Raw genomic sequence first — 23,627 nt, forward strand, 5'->3', positions numbered from 1 at the left:
TAAATACAGGAGATAGCCACAATTTTCAAGGCTGAAAAACAGCAACCAAATCAATTTTACACCCACTCCCAAGTGTCATAATTTAAAGCTGAAATCTTGCACCCCCCTCAACTTTAAGCATCATGGAAAGTATTATAATTTCAACAGCAAAACTGCACCATTTTATAATTTACAATGTTGAGTAACAGAAACAAACATTTGACCTTTATCTGTTTTCTGATAATTCTATAGAGAAAACTTCAAAAGGTGCATTTTGTGTAAACTCTTAAGAGATCATATCATCATGTGGGATAGCTGGCTGGTCAAAACAAGTTATAGCATGTGAAAGGTCCCGTTTTAACCCTTAATCTTGCTTTAAAGCAGAATCTCAGGGGTCATTTGTTAACAAATGTTCTGCACTGCTCACACATTTCTTTTCAGTCACATCTTTTAGCCATCAGCTACACACATTTAAGTCTATTTGGGAGGTAAAAGTATTTTTTCCTTTGTCTGGAAAGATTGTGTTGTCATGTTCAGTGGGAGTGTTTGTGTGGGTGATTATTTTATTTTTTTAAATCGTTGCAGCAGCACGCTCAGTGAGCCAGTATGTTTATGATAGCCCCAGGTCTCTTCCCCTGTGACTGTAGGGTTTGATCATGCCAAACGTGTTTACTTGAATATTCGAAAGAGAAAGAGGAGGAGGAGGAAGAGGGGGGTGGGAAATGAAAAAGGAAATAAAATGACAGTGAGTGAGTGTGGTGCCATTTGCGTGTTAACTGCTACCTACATATGCAAACCTGGAAAGTCTGAGAATATACAGCCACGGATGACACAGTTTGCAGCTTTTATGCAGCTTTTTTTTTTTTACACCCATGGTCATTTCACACATTGCGATGTTTGTTATAAGGAACAATAATCTTTAGTTTAAACAAACTGGCTGCCTGCACAGCTGCCGTTCGTTGGCCACCCACTATCTACATAAGAGTCAGCGCTGATAAGATCCTGTCTGGAGTTTGTAGAAGGAAAATGTGTAGGCATCTTCTACATACTTTGAGTGATATTCAAAAATCTTTCTTTTCAATCACAAAATGACTCCTGAGTAGGTGGGATGACTGAATGATTCACTGACCATGTCTCGCAAATACACTGTGGAGGAAAACCACCAAGAAAAGGTGGTGAGAAGAGCCTACGTTAGATGAGTAAGAAGACACATAGGAAGAGCGCTTTCCTTTTCTGGTTTTATTTTTTAGTCTAAAAAAAACGAAGGAAGCCTAAATGCACTAGTGAAGTTACTCAAGGTGATGAAAGGCTTCAATGGCAACGCTTACAGACAGATTTATAGATGTCTGGCAGATGTGCTTTGAATGAGAGGAGGCTACTGCAGAAGAGATTATCAGGGCTGTTTATCTCTGCCTCAGGTTGTCATCTAGCAAATCCATCGGTGGGCCTAAAAGTCCATAATCTTATGATTTGGACCTGTTTATTAACCAATCTCTAACTCATAGGTCCTCTGCTATTTATATGCTGTGCATTTCTGTACACACACAGAAGGCCTCACGCTAACCTTGTGTCACTTTAAGTTGAAATAAAATCTAATTTGTAGCAAACAAGACAGGGAGATATTGATTCATGCTTTTCCCCCCTAACTTTATAGATACAAAACAAATATCAAATACAACAGGCCAACAGCCAGCTAAACAGTTTAATACCATAGTGTCAGCTATACTAGCTATAGCCTAGAGAAATGAGAACTTAAGCTCCAGCAACAGACATAAAGACAGCTCTATCAACTATATTCAGCTGTAAGAGAAAATCAAGCATGAGACGTTAACCAGAGATAGTTTTCCAGATGGCCTGAAGTTCATTTTCATCTTCAGTATCATGCAGCTCCTGATTTGCATTAGTCCTCTCAGTGCTTTGTCAGTCATCACACTCCTGATCTATGTATTCAAGCATCATAAACTGCTGAGGGAGGCTCAGCACTAATAGTAGATATGGGCAGAGGTCACTAACAGCAGCTTCCGTAGTTCTCAGCACTCATCGTAATGATGGCACCACTACTTTTTATGGATTCTCAGCAGTGTCTTCAATGCTTGGGATAATTTGCTTTCTGCTTTCAAAAGGCCAGAAACTTTCAGCTGCTCCCTTATTTGCAGTGGATCACCACAGCGGATGGATGCACGTGTTTTGATTTGGCACACATTTTTATGCCAGATGTATTTCCTGACAAAGCCCACCCATTTATCCATGCTTGGTGACCAACACTAGGAGTGCACTAGCTGGTGACCCCCTGAAAATAACTGGTTTTAGTTTTGAGGCTGCGTTTGTGCTTCCTCCCAGTCTCGAATTACTACACCATGGAGTAAGTCTTTTTTCAAAGGGCTAAAAAGAATGAAATACAGTTTTTCATTTGCTAATTTCTCAGCTGTTTATCAGCTTGCCAAAGGAGGATGAAGCCAACCATGCATCTCAAACACGTTAATCAGGTATTAAGATCCATATACAGGAGCTTGTTGTTAAGATTGCATTTAAATAAATGCACAGTGCATGCAGGATGATTATGGCTGCTGGCACCACTGACCCCCATGTCGCTTGTAAAATAATATCCATGTAATAAACCCTCATTACTGTCAGAAAGGTATTGATTTAACTCTAGGGTATATAGTTTTATTAGGGCAATATCTGTGGTAGTTACAGCATTCTTCCATCAGATAAATTATGAGAAACGCTTCTTAATTTAATCCACTGTGTCACATGTGGCAACGCAGTGGACTGAAAGCATAATATAGAGTAAACACGCAGGAGCCTTTTCATGGCATTGCATGATGTTACACGCAGGTCCTTCTGCTCGGCTAGTTTTTCGGAGTAATCTGACGCTTTTGTGCCGTTTGCAGCACACACAAAAAAATCACACAGACTGTATCGCCAGGATCGAAAGGCATTAAATGTCTCGCATAATGACACTTTAGCAGGGTGGATGCTATTTCTTCAGCGAGACAACCTCCTCACCGGAGCGTCTGTCAGAGCTCCGATGATAATTGTTGATAAAATAAAAGTTCAGTCCAGGATACGTGTGGCTAAATATTACACTGCGATAGTCTGTTTTGCTCAGTCGTGTCACATTTTCTTGACCACCCAGGCGACAGAATGTTAGTGGGAGACTTGCACAAACATTTTCAAAAACACACACGCGCGCGCTGGCACACAAACTCTTTCAAACTCGTACATTTGGGCGCACACATGCTCATGCAAACACTCATATACCCACGCCCACAGTCTCATTCTGCCTGTCTCTTGCTCTGCATTTCCTTCGTGCCGAGGGTGGAGAGAGAGAGAGAGATGGAGGGATAGGCAGGGGAGATGACTGGCCATGTTGTTTTGCTACAGTCAGAGGAAAGAGTGACAGCATGAGAGGAAAGAGGTGGAGGAGAGGTGGAAAGGTTTTTCGTGTGCCTAACTGTTCCATGAAGCCCACTAACGCTGCAGCTTTCAGTGTTGTAGTTTCAGTGTGCGTGTGTGTTTCCTGTAAAGAGCCACTCTGGTGAAATTGTGACCTAATCACAGCAGAGGAATGCGTTTTATGCCAAAGCTTCAGACGGTACAGATTAAGACAATTAAAGTTACAGGGGGCATGCTGGGGTTGAGCAGGTCGAGGCATGCATGCACCGATTACTAATAAGAGCCGCTGAGTCAGTCATGTAGCAAGAAAATATGGATCAGAGTGCTGAAGAGGTTTAGGTTGCTTCTCTTCTCACATCTTTGCTTTTTGTTTCATCGCACATGCATTAGCTCAGGAGTCGGCTGCAAAACATATGTGAGCCTTATAATGACTGTGACACAATGATGAACGTAGATTAGACTATCACGATTACTATGAGGCAATAGGTTTCACTTAAAGTGAAAACTTCTGTTTGCACATTTAGGCAATGTTAAGCTATTAATTAGGCTAAACTTAGCCTACTTTGATAACAAAAAATAAAGCTTTATTTTGACTAAAGCTCTAGATGCAGATCAAGCAAACCTGTAAGCCAGCAGCATTAAAACCTAGCTAACCTGAAGGCATACTGATAAATTCTCTATTTTCCTCAACAATTGGATTTGATAACTAGCCACAAACTAGTAGTTTATCTTCATCTGGTGCAAATGAAGTTGTGACTCACTTATGCAAACTTGTCATAGTCACAGGTAGCCACTAAAAATGGGGCCTTGTGAGGCTCTGGAGATATAGATCCATCACCTGTATTATTACCTCTACTGTTATCAAAAATTAGATGTGCTTTGTGTCATCAGGACAGTCATCTAAACAGTTAAAGTGAATAAAATGTAACTGGTGTAAACGAATCTTAAAGAAACATGTTAGACCTTTGTTAAAATTTCTTCCGGTGTGGTTAGAAAACATCTTTGAGATTTCAGAAATTTCCACTGGGTTGGTGTGAGGTGTTGATTATTAGAATAAGTCACAAATGTAAAAATGTGAGTGTGTGTTTGTGCTTCATCTCGTCTGTTTTACTCTTTTCTTCTCTTGCTGGTATTTTTGACATTTCTGTCCTCTTACATATTTTTCCCAGGTCTAACTTTTACTTCTCACAGGGTCGAACTGCCCAATAAAAGAGAAAGTATTTTTAGAAAAAAGCCCTGCAGTTTTGTTTTTTTTTCTTGCTGGAAATGCAGGGAGGACTTGGAGAGTAGTGAGGACAGTATGAATGAGAGCACTGCACTCTGTACTAAGCTGCACTGTTTTATGTGATCTATACTTGGCCAGACACCTGTAATCTTCTTTTCCCTGTTAGAGCAGTCACCTGAAACTGCTCCTGACTCATAACTGTAATCATATCTTAGTCTTTTCTTTTGCCTTCCTTTAAACTAGTTTTCTATAGCATGTATTTCCCTACAGAGACAAAAGGCGAGTCATCCGGGTGCACTTCAGTTCATCCAAAAAGATGTCTTTTTACTAGAATTTATGAATACGACCCGCGCTCTCTACATCGCCATTCACTGTTCTTGGCAAGGCTCGAATGACCCCCCTCCACCCAACACTAATACCCCCACTCTCTTTATCTCTGTATTACAGGGTTCGCCTTCCCAGAATGGGCTTACAAGCCCGAGTCAAGCCCCGGTTCCAGACAGATCCAGCTGTGGCACTTCATCCTGGAGCTGCTCAGGAAAGAGGAGTATCATGATGTCATCGCCTGGCAGGGGGACTATGGCGAGTTTGTCATCAAGGATCCAGATGAAGTGGCTCGACTCTGGGGGGCCAGGAAGTGCAAACCCCAAATGAACTACGATAAACTGAGCAGGGCTCTGAGGTATGATGACTGAGAAATATACTGTTACCGTAAACAGTTATTTTCACACATAAAAGTAAAGTTGCTAAAACAAAAGGACTGTCAAAACAGATTATCTTTAGTATTGATTGACATATATTAACTAATTTTAGAAAGACAGAATCTTTTCCTTCTTGCATCTGCAGTGGTGTGTCTGAGGCTTAATGCACTGAGGGCTACACCTAGGCCCGTGCCAAACAGCTGTTCCAGCTTTGACAAACACAGTGTGCAGTGGAGAGCGCTACACTAACCCCTCAGCAGCACTGGGTTTAACAACTTTGCTCCAGCCTATCATTCATTCGGGAGACAGCCAGCCTGCTTGTAGGGTTAACTTTTCATTCTTGTCAGTTTATAATTTTCTCAATTTAATGTTTTGTTTTTAGTAAACAAGGCATGAACTTGTCCAGGTTGCTCCAAGCAAAGGAGAATTGCTGGCCACAGCTTGAACAGATTTTTTCTTAAAGTCGGGTTTATATTTTTATTTTAGTAAACTAAAATGCTTTTGTTTTTTATTTAGTGTGATATAATGACCTCACAGCGGACACGTTAGAATCCTCAGGGGAAATTTGGCATGTGTGGACTTTGGTTTTTTCAGGGTGTATTTGGTGACCTCATTGGCTTTAAATGCCACTGACCTGAGCAAATTTAACTATGAAAGAGTTTCCTGTGGTTGTTGATTATTAATATCAGTTAACACCAGTGATCCTTTAATGTCAAGTACTGACTTTATCATCTGATTTGTACCTGTGGATTACTTCCAGTGTGGCTTTTTGTGAAGATTCGGGGTGCATTTGAAATTGCCCGTCCAATGATTGGTTGAGTTTATTCTGAATAAACTCACTTATTCCTGATTTTTGAATTGTGTTTCCTACGTCTTAGGTTAATCAAGTTGGGGCATGTTGGTAAAGGAAATGGCATTAAGACCAAAAAACCCCATAAAACAAGTCAAATCTGAGCCACAGAGCAGCTGCTTTTCATTGTGTTTGTTATTTGGCTTTTATAAATAGACTTTAGTTCGCAGTATTGATGGCTAGATGAAAAACCAATAGAAGTTACATGTTAACAACAACTTTCAGCATATTCAGAGCTGAATATTACAGGGATCACATACCCCACGGGGCTCTTCTCAGCTGCTCGCTGTAAGCACTGTATCTCATTCACTGTGTCTTGTTGTGTACTGGCAAACAGAGCCAAGATTAGGCTAAGCACTTTAAAGAAAGCCACATAGGCCATTAAAGGAGGGAAATGCTTTGAATTGCTTAATTTGGGGCTGGGAAGGCTTATGTACGCTCATTTACACTGCTGAGATTAAGATAACTTCTACAGATGGTATCCTCTGGGGACAGGGGGAATTAACATGGACTTCTTATGTGCGCATACAAACATTCAGACTTGCAATCTGGATTTAGAAATCCTGAATTAGAGAGAAAAAGAACGTGGATGGGGATATTTCTGGTCAGGCTCTGTATTTATGGCACGTCCATCCTCTGCTGCTGTAACAGATTTGGAGCTCAAGCTCCACTAAGTGCTTATATATAGTGGGTCTTAGTGCCCTCTGATGGACTAGCCTTAGAGCCTGATTATCAACAAGGTCCCCACACAGGAGTTCACTCCTGTGTCCTCGTCCAGCTTCCAGCAGCCAGGTTGTGTCCCTCTAAAGTGAGCTGGCTTATAGTGATAAGGACAGTCAACAAAACAACACACACACAAACAAACATGCACCTTTGCGATGTCACCTGATTTGACACCGGAGCTCCTTCACTGCTCGAAATGAAGCCTCTCAAGACACATTAATAGTAATGTGGCAACAGGATTAGTGGCACTGAAGACCGATGAAGTTATAAAACAGGCACGTGCGCATGGTAACAGTCCCCATATGGAGTAAACTGTTGGAAAACAGGCCACCTCGCGTCCTTCATGTGGAGAAAACCTGGAGTCTGCTAATAATGGCGACCACAGTCGACATGTGGCAGTTAGCCTACACACACATGCACACACAATTAAAAGGCGGGCTTGTTTTGAAGTGTTCGTTTTATCACTTTGGACTGTGTAATTATTATTTTTACCTCAGTGATCTTGTTCTTTCCTGTCTGCCGTGCACATGGTGGAAATTCCCTTAATCAGGACCACTGTATTGTGTGCAGACTTGAGCGTATGTGTGTTGGCTTTCCATCGATGGGACGCAGCCTCGGCCCATGCGTCATCCTGGCCTCCCGCTCCCACGGCCACTGTGAAATTCCCACTCCTGTTGAGAGGATTACACTCACACTGCGCGAGTGTGTGTTTATATGCGTGGAAATGTGCGTGTGGACGTTAAGAGGTTAGACTGTCCTGTTTTTTAATTTGATAATGAATCAGTTTGTTCTGTTCTGTTGCACCGAATCAAACCGAATCACCGAATCAAAGAGAAAAACAAATTCAGGCTGTCGCTCTTTTGTTAGATCTTCAGTCTCAAGCGTTGAGATTAGTGCTGCCTGACATTTCAGGTGGAGTTAATGAATCAAAGAACGGGCACAATCTATAATCCTCAGCTCCAATTTAATCATGAGAAATAAGTCAATAGGCTGGAGAAATAAAGATTTCCACTGATGAAAAGACCATGACATAAACCTTCCTCCTAGTCCTTGCACCACTCTTTGCTGTCATGAAGTAAACTTAGGGCAAATGAAGCCTTTTGCCAATCATTCATTGCAGAGTTTTGGCTTAATGAGTGCAATCACGCTAAGAGGTCCCAGCTCCTTGAGACCTCCAGGTCCCCTGCCTGCCAGTCAGCAGCCAGCGTTAGTGGTCAGAGGTCAGCGGGATTGCCATGCACAGCTGGTAAAGATTACCAACACGGTGCATGTGTGCATTCAGATGCACAAATGCACCATTGTGCAGACTCTCGGCCAAGCATGGATGCTGGAACACATGTTTTAAGCGCTTGCTTCATTGCCAACATTTATTTAATTGTGATGGGACACCACAGCTGGAAGGCTGCCACTGTAGAAGTGTGCATAAATAGAACAACAATTGTTTTATTGTAGGCTAAAATTACATGAGAACATGCAGTTAACATGGGGACCGAACTAGAAAACACGACTTCAGATTTTTTATGAGGATTTATTTATAAATGTGTGGAAGTAAGCACTAACTGAGAGGGAGGGAACCAGTGGTTGGAGGATAGAGATTACTGATCTGTGGTTGAAGCAATCTTAACTGAGTTGAGGTGGAAGCCCTAGGAATGGCCGAGCTAGGTGGAATTGTCGAATCGGGGAGGATAATTAATCCAGAGTGGAGTAGTTAAGTGAGGTGGCGACTATGGAGAACACAGTTGGAGCAGGAGTGGTTCAGAGGCGGGGGCCAGGCAAGCCAAAAACAGGAGCAGAGGAGAGCAGACAAAGTTAGAAAATTGTTCAAGTAGCAAAAACAAGTGCTGGAAGAAGACAGTCGCTGAAACTGAAAGCTAACAGTCCGACTCCCTGAAACCACTCCTGTAATCAGACAAACGCACAGAGTAGCGAGATAAAACCCTTCTAACTAGGAGGATGAGGAAGCTGAGGCAGTGAGTCTGACACACAATACGCTGTTTTTCATTACTTTCGGGGCAATTAATCATATTTTATTTACAATGACAATTTTAACGTCCATCAATTATTGAAACCAGACAACTGCTCTAAAGTGATTACTGTCCCACATGCAGCTTTGCAATAATGGTCTAAATTTGTCTTTCTTATAGACCCTCTATAAAAGTCGATGTCCACATTTATTTAGTGTAATCAGCTGATTAAAGTTCAAGGAAATCCACTTAGTATTAAAAAGCAACTTTCTTCTTTTTAAAAGTATAATAAACCAACTATTTATGATTCTTATTTTTCAGTAATCCAGCAGAACTAGGCCAAGCTGGCACCATGTTTGCGTGTCTTGGCCTGTCTTTTCCTGAAATACAGTAGCCATTAAAAAAAAAAAAAAACAAATCAGCAGTAAAACTGGTTATGATTGGTGTTCAAGAAGTGTAACCCGATGACCACATGTAAACAGCAGGCTGCAGGAAATATTGCTGCCTATGCACACCCTGTTACTCACTCAGCTGGCTGGGCCTGTTTGTAGGTCAGAAGGTCTTTAACTGTTGCACTGCTTTGTGTGGAAAGACCCAGGGCCAGAGAGAAAGTGCAGAGGGAGCACCCAGCGACAGTACCACTGTATCACTTAGTGTTCAACATATGTGCATTGTCTTTCCATTGTCTCGATCTGCAGCATGTATGTGTTTAGCATACATGAGCACTGTGTGTATGCCTTTGTCCCCACTGAATGAGGCCTCTGTTTTCTATGAGGGTGGAAAGCACGCACACACCAGAGTGTGCTCGACTACATATATTGTACCCGCCGAGCATGTGACCGGCCTGATCGGACCCTGACACGATCTTCCTCTTCACACACCAACACACACCATGTATATGCCATGTATATGCTCATCACACCCCCACCTAACCAACGCAAACGCATTTAATTTCCTTTTTTTGAGTCAGTAAACACTTGTCAAATGTGGCTCCCACACAAAGGACTTTTTATCTCTGTAATTTGTACACACCTGAGTGTGAGCAGCTGGTGTGTGTGTATGTGTGCATATGTGTAGAGGAAGATCTAGCTGGGATGTGTGTGTGTTTGTGTGTAACAGCCAACACTGACGAAAGAGGCAGAAAATAAACATGGGACGCATGGGGAGCATTGTAATCCCAACTTCCTGTCACAGTCAGCTCCTATTTACAGCCCAACAATGGCAAGGCACAGCCTGTGCAGACACACGTGCACGTGAGCGGGTGATTCATTTCATTTTTAGTGCTGTCATTTGTGTGTGCATATGGAGAGATAGTGGAAAAGATTTTATACAGATATCATAATATTAATTTATGGAAAAAGTGGGAATAGTGGACAGGTCTTTAGCCCAACCTCAGTATTTGAACTAAACCTGCAAGTACTTTATATTTAATCACAAATTACTGCCTTAACCTTTTAAGGCAATTCAACTTTTTGCATTTGCAATATGATGCATGTGGGTATCTATACTCATCCAATGCACGTGTTAATGAGTTTTTATGTAAGACACATAAGATATCTTCTGAGTGTGGAGATGGTGGTTGTATCAAACTACACCCAATCTCGAACTGGGGCTTCCAACTACATCTGGAATGCACTATTAGGCTAATTAGTGATTCTAACTTGTAGGTGTGACTGATTGTCTGAGTCCCTATGATGCGACCTGGGCAGGGTGTGCCTGCTTCTTACCCAGTGACAGCTGGAGTAGGCTCCAACCTTGCTGCAAACCTGAATTTAAGCATTAAGGAAAATCAGTGCTTGGATAAATGATACAAAGAAAGTTCCACCCCTAACCTCTGGTCGTGAGATTTGGGGAATGACCAAAAGAATAAGCTCCTAAATACAAGAGGTCCCAACGAGATTCCACCATAGGTTAGATATTTGGGTGCTTCTTTCTAGAGGTTTTCCAGGCGAACCAAACTGGGAAGAGACCCAGGCCCCTTTAGAGAGATCATACATCTCATCTGGCCTGTGAACACCTCAGGATCCCCCAGAAGGGCCTGGAAAGGGTTGCTTTGTAAAAACATGGTTTCGAGCACGGGTTTCTGAAATTTCTCTGTCTGTTCACTGCTATTTAGTTGCTGCACTCCGGTGTGTGTTTCCATGCTTTGATCATAATGTTTTGGACCCCAGCACGTCTGTGTAATCGCAGCCATAATCCCTGGCCTAAAATCACTCGCAGTAACAAGTGAGTTGATAGAAAGCCTCCCCCTCTGTTTCCCCGAAGGCTTTGCCTAAATCCATGCTCGCACTGATTGTTCAATCTACTCTTTTGGTAGAACAGGGAATGGGATAAAGCTGCATCTCCTGGATGATACATGCTGGAGTGGGGGCACACATCCACCCCTGCGTTTGAGTATGTCTGAATGAGATGGCACAGGATACGATAGAAATGTGTGTGTGCATGCATGCATTTGTGCGTGCAAGGCAAGTGCGGTGGGCAGCTAAACACAGGCACTCAAAGAATCTCTTTCTTCTCTTTTGAAGTGAGTTCAAATGCTCTTCAAAGACTGTCTGCCTGTATGACGGTGCAGGGGGGTGGGCTTGGAGAAAGACCGGGTGACCATGTGCTCTAAACGCAGCTTCATTCAGAGCACATGGAAAGTTGTTCTATTTCCAACCCTGCGTTTCAGCTTTATGTACCCTTGTAGCATCAGAGACTTGAGAGGGAAAGTCAAACGATCCCCATTTTAAATGTGTAGGAGGCAAAGATGGTAATATAAGTATCACTTCCAGGAAGAAAAAAACCTTTTGAATCCTTATTTAGAGGCAAACTTCTCGAGGATTTGGCTGTTATGCCCAGTTTATTATGAACATAATAAAGAACGTGGACAAAGCAAAAATGTTTTCTAAGTCAGGATGTATTAATAAGAAGTCCAAAAGTAATTTTAAAGAAATAAATGTGACATTTGATACAGCTGCATCAAAACCACAGCTTGTGAGCTCAGGTGTAACAGTGTTTGTGACATTTTTTATATTTAGGCCTATGTCACGTCGTAGCACAATGAATGAAGTCATACCTTTTTGTTAGTACCACAAACACAGTGAAGAATAAAACCTTTGATTTCACAGTTCAGCATCTTAAATGACTCAAAAAACTCATGACTGCGAAGTCCTCCTCCCTCTGGTGGTGTAATCACTTCTGCAGATGATAAATCTTCGATCGGAGCTCCTCCTGCGCCCTCGGCCACGTTTAACAGACCTGCAACAGTTAATAGCCCAGAACTCGTGCACTTAATTTCTAACTTTCACACCCACTCAATGGTTAAGTTTAGGTACCAAAACTTAGTTGGTTAGTTAGGGTTATTTGGTTGGTTATACAGCCAATCTTAGGACTATGACATTTTTAAGGCAAATTGGAGACAGTCGAGCAGAAGACCCATGATTATTTGTGATGAAATGACCCGACTAGACTAAAGGCGTTCTCATCTGAAAGGCACTGTCAGTCATAAAAGCTGATGGTGAGTCCCAGGTATTTAAACTCTAATGAGGTTGTCACTTTGTAGGTGGTCCTGAGAGTCGTTGACCCACCCTGCCATCATGTGAGTCATTAAGGTCACATGAGTGTGACCTCAATGACCGTGAGCCAGGGTTGAATTGCCTGAGAAGAGATTTTGAGACTGATGGTTGGTGTCCCAGGCCACCACCTCTGTTCAATAACAGTTTTGCCTAGATGTGTCTTACATACCTAGGTGAACATACAGCAGATAGCCTTCTTTAATAAACTGTCAAAAATATGCTTCAATAAGCCTAGGCTGCTGGGGGCTTCCCATGCTGATGAATGTTCTTCTTAACTCACCTCGTTTCACTGTGTTGATACACCACTCTGCATTTAATCATTAGTTATTATTCATCTCTGGCTCTTTTCCACATGGTGTCTTTTGTTCTGTCTTCCTCCCCTCACCCCATACTGAACATAGTTTATCTGAAATTAGGAGGGGGGACCAAACACCTCATTTATTGTCATCCTTATACGACCCTGGTCCTTTCATTTTGTTTCTACTTGTTGTCATCCTCTCATAGATATCAGCATGATCCACCAGCCCTTCCCCAAAACCGCAGTGGCCTCCCTCACCTCTCGTTCGTCTGTCATCTTCACTATCAATACACGTTTGTCATTCACATTCGAGGTTTTATGTCCTTGCTGCTGAGTGTATTTTTAGATGCATGCGACTTTGTTTGTTTTCTCTGTATTTATATTGGACCCTATGTGGGCCGCAGCACATCTCATTGACTTTTCTATCATCAGCTAATTCAATCACAAGCCTGTTGTGGTTTTAATTCTGCTTCACTTCCTGCCCGCCTGTCTCTGTCCGTCCGTCCCCCTCGTTCCCCCTCCTTCCCGGCCCTTGTGAGTGTCTCCCCTAGAGCAGAAATTACATGCTGCTTTGTGCCTGGCATAAACAATGTTTTCAACAGTGCAGGCTTGTCTTGTCTCTCTTCTCCCTCTCTCTCTCTCCCTCTCTCTCTCTCTCTCTCTCTCTCATCTCTCCCACTGCCTCAGGGGATGAGTGGAGAGGGCAGGATAAAGAGGGGGGAGGTGGATTGATGAGAGAAAGAGGGAGACAGGGGTATCGGTAGGATAAAGGGAGAAGGAGGGGGGGGATAACAAGTGAAAAAGAGCAATAGTCTGTTCCCAGAGTAAAAAACGGTCCAACAAGTCTGAGTAATAAGCATAATAAGAGGGGGTGAAGGGCAACAGACACCGGCACACAGCGCCGTCTCGATAACTACCATTCAGTGTAATGATAGTCACTGGGCTCTGATTAACTCAACATTACCTACATACCCTGAAGCCCCTATCTTTGCCAGCACTCATCACTTATCATGTGCCAAGGTGGAGGAAGAGAAAGCGGCTAGTCTAGCACTATAAAAGCAGGTAGGCATGCAGACAGGAGGAAAGGGCAGTGTGGTTAAACCCTGTGTTTAATCACCAGGGATAGTGGTGAGAAGGACAGGTGGTAGTTTTGGTGATCTGGCTTGTTTTCTTCCCCCCTCCCACCCTGACGGATCAACACATCAGGGTTTTTTTTTCTTTCTCCTCCTCTTTCTTTCGTTCGGTTTCCCTCGGTGTGTGAGGGTTGTCAGCCAGGGATCTAGAGGTTACATAAAGTGAGTGTGGATCCGAGGAAGAAAGTAGAGAGATGTTACATAAAGAGCTGTAGCTGGACAAAGGTTAATAAAAATGGAGCCTTGTACTGTAGGCAGGAGCCATGGGAGAGAGAAAAAGCATGAAAAAAATAGAGAGAATGGCCATTACATAAACAGATAAAGATGGGCTGAATTATTGGTGGCTTTGCTTTGCTGTTATATAAAGAGATAGGTCCACCAGCAAAAATGAAAGATGAGAATGAGTTGTGTATGTGTATGTGTGTGTGAGAGACACTCGTCTGACCACATCTGAACTTAAAAGATGCTTTTTTCATAATACCTGACCTTTTTTTAGACTGCCAGCAAAGACGGTTGAAGCAGCAGCGTTATCTCAGCGGCACAAACTGAAACATAGCTGGACAGATGTTGACATTGTTTCCGAGTACAATAAAAGTCCAGGCACACCAGCTCTCACCAAGCATTTTGGTGAGAGCTGGGGCACATTTTAATTTATAAAGTGTACCTGTTTCTTTTGTTTATACATGATACCAACTCGCAAAAAGTAACTTTATTCACTAGGGGTGGGGGAAAAATCCATCCATCTGGTATGACAAGATCTGTTTTTTAAAGCGTAAGGTCAGGAGTTCAAGTTGCCCTTAGTGTAAACATACTTCCTCTTGGTGCTCTTACTTTTCTCTTGATTAAGAACGTTTTGTTTGTTTCCTTTTTGTTCTAGTCTTTTTTCTTGTCTTTTCTTTAAATTTGTCGAAAGAGGCAATAAATACTCCATTTTCAAAAACTTAAAATTTTTGGCAATTATGTCATGGTTCGGGCTTTAAAGGGTTAAACACAAATGTTGCCCTGCATGAACACCTGTTAAATGCAGATTCAGAACAGCCCGGCGCTGCTTACGCTGGCTGCTGATCTTTTAAATATTTTCTTATCCTGACGCACAACTTCACAGTGCTGTTCCTCAGCTCAGTGTATCCTCATCTTTTTTTCTTCCCATCCCATCCTCCTCCTCCTCCTCCTTTCTGTGTCTGCTTTGTGCAAATGTCATGCAACACTCTCTAATATCTGTCATGATGAGAGGAGGGGGGGAGGCATGAAAGACTCGCTTATTAAAGTGTGTGCTTGACTGTTCAAGCTCATCTGACATGGCCTTAAAGATCAGAAGCACAAAATAGTGTTTTAAACACGAGGAGCTTATTTTGGAATGAAATGTTTTGTATGCTGTGTTTGATTTTAGTTTTCTCCTTCTGTTTTACAGATATTACTACAACAAGAGGATCCTTCATAAGACCAAAGGGAAAAGGTTCACCTACAAGTTTAACTTCAACAAACTGGTTTTGGTCAACTACCCGTTCATTGATATGGGCTCCACTGGTAAGCCTCGTCTGTGTGTGCGTGCGTAAATATCTCCTAATCCCACAATAGGATGGCATGACTACATGGGATTATACAAGAGAGCATTGCAATTCATTTCTCTGTACTCTGCCCCTCTTTTTTCCTCTTTTTCTTCTCTTCTCTCTCTTGCCTTTTACGTCTACAGGAAGTAGCGTTCCTCAGAGTGCCCCTCCTGTCCCCACCGGTGCAGGGACCCACTTCCGCTTCCCTCCTTCCACCCCATCTGAAGTCCTCTCCCCTAACGAGGACCTGCGCAGCCCCGGCGGCATGTTCAGCTCCGTGGCCCGACGAATGGCCCGCGGCTCTGTCAGCGACTGCAGCGACGGCACTTCAGCCAATTCTGAGATCGAGGAGGGTAACACGGGAGCAGGAGAGGAGAGGGGGGAGAGAGTTGTGAGTGGAGGAGGTGGAGGAGGGCCAGGTGGTGGTGGAGGAGGCTACCGGAGCATCATCCACCCCCGTTTGTCTTCTCATGAAGCCCTGTTCCGCATGTACGGAGGGCCGGGTAACCCTGCAGGGCATCCAGGCTCCCGTGGCCCGGCAGCACACCGCATCCACCCAGAGCCCCTGTCCCCCTTCCCTGCGTCCCCCCTGCCAGGCCCAGGAGGAGCAAGCCTTCTAGCTCCACCTCTGTCTCCGGCACTCTCCATGACCCCCACATCTCACCTCCCCTACACTCCCTCGCCCACCCTATCACCCATGTTAGGCTCTCACTTCTCCTTTAACCCAGAGGACATGAAGCGCTACCTGCAGGCCCACACCCAGTCGGTGTACAACTACGGCCTCAGCCCCAGGGCTTTCCTCCAGTACCCCAACATCGTCATCCCCCAGCCCCACCGGCCCGACAAGGCCGGTCTGACTGCAGAGAGAGGAGCGGCCGAGAGGGCGGAGAGAGCCTCGACTGTGGGGGGAGGCGAGAGGGGAGGAGACCGGCACCACCATCCACCCCTGGGTCACCCGACCCACCACCACCCGCATCCTCACTCTGCTCACCCTCACCCACATTCCCACCCCATGCATCATCCACTTCACCTTGGTGAGGAGCCGCCGCACATGTCCCCCTTCAAGTTCAAGCTGCAGCCGCCTCCACTGGGCAGGAAGCAGAGGGAGGGACAGAGCCAGAGTAAACCCAGGCAGAGCTCACTGTCCTCAGGTTCAGGATCCGGGTCCATGTCCTCCACCTCTGGCCTGGGCTCCTCGCTGTCATTCGGCAGTGACTTGAGTTCTGCCAGTGGCTCCGGGCTCATCTCCGCCTCCTCCTCAACGCAGTCTCTAAACAGCGCGGGACTTCCCAAGATAAAGGTACGCAGACCCAAACATCGCTCACATTCCCACAATTCCCAGTGATTTAGACTTTGTTTGTGGCTACGTGTGTTTCAGAGAGAGCATGCACTGGTATTTTGTTTCTGATTCAGATAACTTTATTAAACCCAAACACAAGCATTTCGTTTGCAGCTTACCCACACGACTCACAGTCGTGTGGGTAAGTTACACACTAATCACAGTTGCTTTTTAAGGAACAGATAAAACTGATAAATAATGAGGTTAAAGAAAAGAAAAATAAATAGATTACAAGGATGTGTCTAAAAATGAGCAGTCATCGAAAAATTTATATAAATGACCCAGTCAGAGTTAAAGTGATCTAATAGCCTGAGGGAATTCAGGATTTTAAGTACCTGAGAGAAACTTCCTGAACTCAAACTCCTCTGTCTTGTATCTGGCGACAGTAGTCCTTGTTATGCTTTGCTTGGTGAACTCAGCATACCTATTTCTGCAGCTTCTGGTTAGAGTGTCCCTCAGGTACGCAGATCACCAGAGCAGGACTGCTGCCGCTGGCTTTACAGTTCAGGGCGAAGTCTCAGTCAGTCTGCATGACTGTAGTCGTGTCAGTCTGGCCAGTTGCAGTTCGCAAACTAAACGTGCATGTAATCGTGCTCTATGAAGGATATAAAAAACAATAAATATTAAAATGAGTCACTCTATATACTCTGACAGCTCTCCCAACTAAAGTCAAGCGTTAGTAAATTTATGTATTTATTTGTGATTTGTGATTTATATATTTAATTACCAACAGCAATCCTTTTTTAAAGTTACATTTTTGATCAACTTCCTTGTCCCTCTGTTTGAAGGTGGAGCCCATCTCTGACATAGACTCAGAGGAAGAGGTGGAGGTGACTGACATTAGCGATGAAGACCCGGATGAAAGAGATGAAGAGTTTGAGCTCTTCGCCCGTCGCCACCCGAGAGCATCCGACCACCACCACCTTGCTAACGGCTCAGCCCGGGCCCAGCAACAACCCCACACCGACGAGGACTTAGACGAAGATGTGTTCAAAGCCCCCGCTCCTCCTCCGCCCGGCCTGATGCCTTTCTTCACCTCGCAGCACACACACTCCGGCGTACATCGCATGCTGCCCGTCATCAAGAGCGAACCCGCCGAGCCCGGGGAGAGCAGCACACCCCCGTCTCAGCCCCCCGTGGTGGGGGCTCCCCAGACGAAGTGCATTCCCCTCAAGCTGCGCTTCAAGAGGCGCTGGAGCGAAGACCAGCGCATGGAGGCCTCGCAGGAGGAGTCGGATGATAAAAAAGTACGACCGGAGGAGGAGAGGGAGCGAGAGAGGCAAAGTAACGGACAGATGGAGATGGAGGAGGATGGGACGGGCAGCGGAGGCGGGGATAGTCCTCCTATGCTGGCGTATGAAGGCTCTTTAGCAGCACCCCTGGCCTCGCACAGGAGGGTGACTGCCGAGCTGCACCGCGCCACTGCACAGCTGTCTCTGGAGAATAAAGACTGCTGATGAGAGCCTCAGTCCAAACACTACTGCTCCGGCAGGGCAGGAGGTGGTGCAGGAGTATGTAAATGGTTCCTCTGTAATTCCCTCTCCTCACACTGACAAACTAGAATCAAGAAACCTCCACTGACCCGAGAGCACACGTCAACATACACATGAAAGTAACGCCCCAAAGACAGCCCGACACCTTCTCATCTCAGGGTGCCAAATATGGCCGTTTTGTCAGCCGCTGGTGTCACAGACGGATGCACGTGAGGTCTCTTTTGGTGTCCGTGCTGCAATGTTTATGTTTATTCTTAGTCACTGTATAACACCAAGACAGTGTAAACTAGGGGTGGGAGAACGCCAGGCCTCAAGGGCCGGTGTCCTGCAGGTTTTAGATGTGTCCTTGATCCAACACAGCTGATTTAAATGGCTAAATTACCTCCTCAATATGTCTTGAAGTTCTCCAGCCGCCTGGTAATGAACTAATCATTTGATTCAGGTGTGTTGACCCAGGGTGATATCTAAAACCTGTAGGACACCGACCCAAGAGGCCTGGAGTTCTCTACCCCTGGTGTAAACAGTGCATACAGAGTTCCTGGTAGTGACTGAACGGGTAGACAGCCCGCGTCTCAGAAAAAGATACACTAACATCCAAAAACAAGAAAAATAAAAACCAAATCATTCACATTTGCAACCCTCAAAAATATCTTTCAACACCATTTGTTTGAAAACTAAAAGCAGATAACAAATTTTTTTATTCGTGTCAGCATTATTCCAACAACAGTGATGCATCTTTACTCCTGCAGTGAGAATAGAAATACAGCCCTATATCGTGTTTGCTCTCTTGCTTTGAAAATCACCTTTGTACACAGTCTTGAAATGACTTTGAGTTCGCTTTTTTTTTTTTTTTTTTGTGGCACGAGCCGGCGAAAGCGAGCCTGGCAGTGGGGGGAAAGTACAAGATACTCTGCGTGCTGACCCGTTTGGTTGCTCTGTGTTTCGTTTTTACTCGCTGTTTGTTGAGGTTTAGGCACCAAGAGTACTTGCAGAGTAAGGGTTAGGCACCAATACCAAACGACACCTCACGCATGTCTCTGCAGTGCAAGCAGCTTTAATTGGGGGTAGACAGAGAAAAAAAGGCCACTATTTGACGCCCTGGACCGCCCAACTCTTGCCTCTTTTTGTGTCAGACCTAAAGCCAGACTATTTATCTGGATCAGGGCTCTTCTGGGACGCAGCCGTGTGCAGGAGGGACTCACTCAGACTCCACACCAGGCACAGCGACGGTATGACTGGGCTGAAATCATCAAGTAACAGATGATAACAGATGCCCTGCCCCAGTAGCACAACCCCCCCTCCCCATCAGTAGGATCAGCAGCCAGTCAGCACCTTCCTCAGGGGACACACACACACACATGCACACACACACACTCCCTAATGACGATCCAGGATGATGATGATGATGATGTGCACACCCACGCCACTTTTTCCTACAAACCGACGGGACTTTAAGTGCCTGTATCTAAAACCATGGGGGGGGGGAGAGTGTGAGGGGAGGAGGGAGGGCTACTCGGAGTGATCACTCTGTGAACATGTTTGTTGGATCAAAAGGAAAAAGTCTCTAAAACTGATACAGGTGGGAGGGGGTGGGGGCGGTGGGGTGCTGGGTGTTGTCTGACTGACTCTTAAAACTGGCCCACTCCACTCAGGGAAGCCTATTGCTGTACGTTTATTGGATTCACGCGCACAAACACACACAAGCAGAAAAAACAAAACAAAAAAAAGCAACAAAAAAAGAAAGAAAGGCCAACAGTGAATGGGACTCAGTGACTACGGACACCAAAAACTGTTCACTGCCACACACACAAACCTTTTTTTGACTCTTCTCTGAGAGCTTCTGACTTTCACATAACCTTCTGTCTCTCTGCTGTCCTGCCCTTCTTTCTCTTGTGGACCACCTGTGGAAATATCACAACTCTGCTTACAGACACAAGTTCAGCCCAGGGAGATGTGAGGAGGGGAAATGATGAAGAAGGCTGCAGAAGAGGAGGAGGAGGAAGGGTTTTTGCAGGGGTTCCAGCAAACCGTTAACCAGCCTTCTTACCTCACCTAACATGGCTTGTACACTGAAAATTATTTCCCTCAGCAGCACAGAAACTTAGTTCACCAGCTAGAGCTCGTCTAACAATCATAGATAGTGTTAAACTAAACCAGCAAACACACACACACATTCGCACAGCACTGCCTTCAGCATGCTCCCTCTCCCTCGGACTGAACCTCCGGCTCTCTGTAGCGGCATCACCCTCTCAGGTCCTGATGGCGTGTGAGGCTGGCGGGCCTGTTAGCTACGAGTGTGAGAGCTCGAGAGAGCAGGGAGCATCTCTCACACACACACACACACACACACACACACACACACACACCTGCTCACACACACACACTCTGCCTCTCTATGCCTTGTTTTTATAGCATGTACAAAAGTGCAAACTGAACTCTAACAAACATACATACAGATTATATCTTTATATATTCTAAAGGAAATTATTAAAGAGAAGTAAACTTTTAAAAGAAGCGTTTTGATGACATGATTGATTCAGGATTTTTTTTTTTCTGTGACATGGTATCATGGAGGGAGGGCAGACTGAGGACGCGGAGGGGGCGTGGGTCAGGTTTTTTTTTTTTATTTGTTTGTTTTTCTTGTACATTTGTTTCATAGATAAACGAGCCAGGGGAAAAACAGCGCAGGCCAGTCTATCACAAGAACACGAACGGCGAGAAAAAAGAAAAAAACCCGTCAGGACTCGAGCAGACTGCTAATGAGTCAGATGTGTGGTTCACTCTGCTGTTCACTTTGTTTCTCGTAGCTTGCCCTTTCAGCTCGCGGCGTTCTGCTCTTTCCTGTCTGCAGTCCAGCTCGCCTCAGCAGGGTTCTCCCTGGTTTCAGCTCCCAGCCCCCCTCTGGCCTTGGGCCACCTCTGCAGGCCGCCTGGGAGTGTGTGAGGGTGTGTGAGCGGGTTATTTGTGGAGTAGTAATCCCGTCTCTTCTCTTAGATCAGTTAGGGCAATGCTCCAAAGTTCACAGCAGCTCGGGGATGGGGTTAATCAGTTGGACACCCTCTCCTCAAACTATGCATATTCTCACACACATGAAACAGATATGTTTGTGACATGTTTCAGCATCCAGCCAGGCGTCCGATCGGGGGGGGGGGTCTGTCTCCTGCCTGGCCAGCAACAAGACGGATCTATAGCGGCGAGCTGTGAGATAGATGGCCTGCAGGCGGTCTGTGTAGCCGGGCTGATCGAATTTCCTCCTCAGACCCCCGTGGTCTGGACGGGAGCGTGTCACAGCCCGCACACGCACTCACACTCACACTCCCGCCAGGCCCTGTGTCTGTATCTGAACTGACAGCTGCCTTACTTCTACTACTTCTCATATCTCAGCAACAGAAAGACATCCGTCTCTCTTTCTTCTCTGCTCTCTCTCTCTTTCATTCGCGCTTCTCGCTGTTCATCTTTTTTCCTCGCTCTGTTTCAGGCGCCGTCAGACTTCCTGCAAACGGCAGCGCGATCTGACTGTCGCGATATAGCGGGGGCAAAGCGATTGATCGGAGTCTGGGTGAGACGCAGACTCTCCCTCATCCTGTTTCAGGTCTGCAGACAAACAGCACAAAGATTACATTTCTCTATTTAGAAGAAGGAGAAAAGGTTTCTCGGTTTATTTTTCTGATGTTGTGATTGTTCTCATTGGGTTATTTACCTCTCCAGCTGGCATTATGATGATGATGATGATTATTATTATTATTGTTATTATTCCATGGCTCTGTTAGCTGTTGCTTTTTATGTTGTGTACATCACTTTGGATGATGTTGATCGACCCCAAACTCCATTCCCTGTTTTCAAACCTTCTAGCCTCCACCCACCCCCCTTTTTCCTGTCTTTAGTTTTTGCAGATGTAATATAACTAAAGTGTGTAATATTTGATGCTGACAGAGAAATAACATCGGGTTTTGAGAGGGAGGGGCAGCGGAGGATTATTTGGGGGGGTGGGGGATTTTATCCTTTTTTTGTCTTGTAATTTTAATTTTATAATGTTACTTTTTCTCTCTCTTGCTTGTATATTTTTTATCTTTTTTTTTTGAGGGGGGATGTTGTATCATTTTAAAAGACGTGTATTGTTTTACCATGTAAAGGTCTATCTTTCAGTCTTTCACCCCCCCCCCCAAGCAGTTACCTAACACTCAGATGGAGACGAGAGTTAATACCATGATGTAACATTGAATTTCTCCACTTCTTTCGTGTTTTTATGTTATTTTTTTCCCAAACTTGTAATTAAGCTGTAATCAGGGTTAATTAAAACTGGTTAAAACCCAATATCAAACTCAAAGTGTTTGTTTATGTCTCTTCTTCTTCGTTCATGTTTATTAATGCCACATAATCCCCACAGTGGAGTTTTATTACCTGGTTATTTGTAAACAAAGAGATTAACCCGTCACTTTTTGCCTCATCTATAGCGAGCCACCAGTCATAAAGAAGGGATTTCTGTATTTCAGGATTACAGTTAATTATAATAAATGCGCAAAGTGTTTCTAAAACAGTAAAGACACTTTTCTTTGGCCCTCAGGAGACCGAGATATTGCCAAAAAGTATTCACTCGTCTGCCCTCACATGCATGTGAACTTGAGTGACATCCCATTTCTAATCCATATGGTTTAATTTGATGTCGACCCAACCTTTACAGCTAAAAGAGCTCAGCTTTCCTGGGAACGCTTTCTGCAATGTCTAGGTGCATTCTTCCAGAAGCACATTTGTGATGTCAGACACTGAGACATGAAGGTCTGGCTCGCAGTCTGCACTCTAATTCATGAAGGTGTTCTCTCAGGCTGATGTCGGGACTTTGTGCAGGCCATTCAAGTTCTTCCACACCAAATTTGCACATCCATGTCTTTATGGACCTTGCTTGGAACAGGAAGGGGCCAAGCTGTTCCCACAAAGTTAGGAACATGAAATTGTCCAAAATGTCTTTGTATACTGAAGCATTAAGAGTTTCCTTCACAGACACTAACTCCTAAAAAACATCCCCACACGTGATCTCTCCTCCACCAAATCCTACACTTATAACAATGCAGTGCCGTTGCCCTGACAACCATCCATCAGATTGCCAGATGGACAAGGGTGATTTGCCCCTCCAGAGAACATGCCTCCACTCCTCTAGAGTCGGGTGGCAGCGTGCTTTACACCACTGCATGTGACACTTTGCATTGCGTTTGGTGATGTGAGGCTTGGATCCACCTGCTCACCATGGAAACCTATTCCATGAAGCTGTCTCCACACTGTTCTTGAGCTAATCTGACAGTCACCTGAGGTTTTGAGCTCTGTAGCGATTGACTCTGCAGAAAGTCGGTGACCTCTGCGCACTATCAGCCTCAGCATCCCCTGACCCCACTGTGATTTCACATGGCCTAACACTTTGTGG

General features: G+C 44.7%; 1 protein-coding gene across 1 annotated transcript in view; it reads left to right on the top strand.

Annotated features, from left to right (window-relative positions):
- erfl3 (Ets2 repressor factor like 3) overlaps positions 1–22,538 on the top strand; it is a 61,005-nt gene extending 38,467 nt beyond the window's left edge. Inside the window, exons 2-5 of the mRNA XM_031744182.2 lie at positions 5,051–5,285; positions 15,241–15,356; positions 15,523–16,679; positions 17,507–22,538. Of these exons, the coding sequence (XP_031600042.1) occupies positions 5,051–5,285; positions 15,241–15,356; positions 15,523–16,679; positions 17,507–18,175 (2,177 nt within the window). The 3' untranslated portion in view covers positions 18,176–22,538. The remainder of the gene's footprint in view (positions 1–5,050; positions 5,286–15,240; positions 15,357–15,522; positions 16,680–17,506) is intronic.
- Positions 22,539–23,627: the final 1,089 nt, after the last annotated feature.

Source organism: Oreochromis aureus, linkage group 11 (genome assembly GCF_013358895.1).
Source record: "Oreochromis aureus strain Israel breed Guangdong linkage group 11, ZZ_aureus, whole genome shotgun sequence".
In the NCBI taxonomy this organism is placed as follows: Eukaryota; Metazoa; Chordata; class Actinopteri; order Cichliformes; family Cichlidae; genus Oreochromis; species Oreochromis aureus.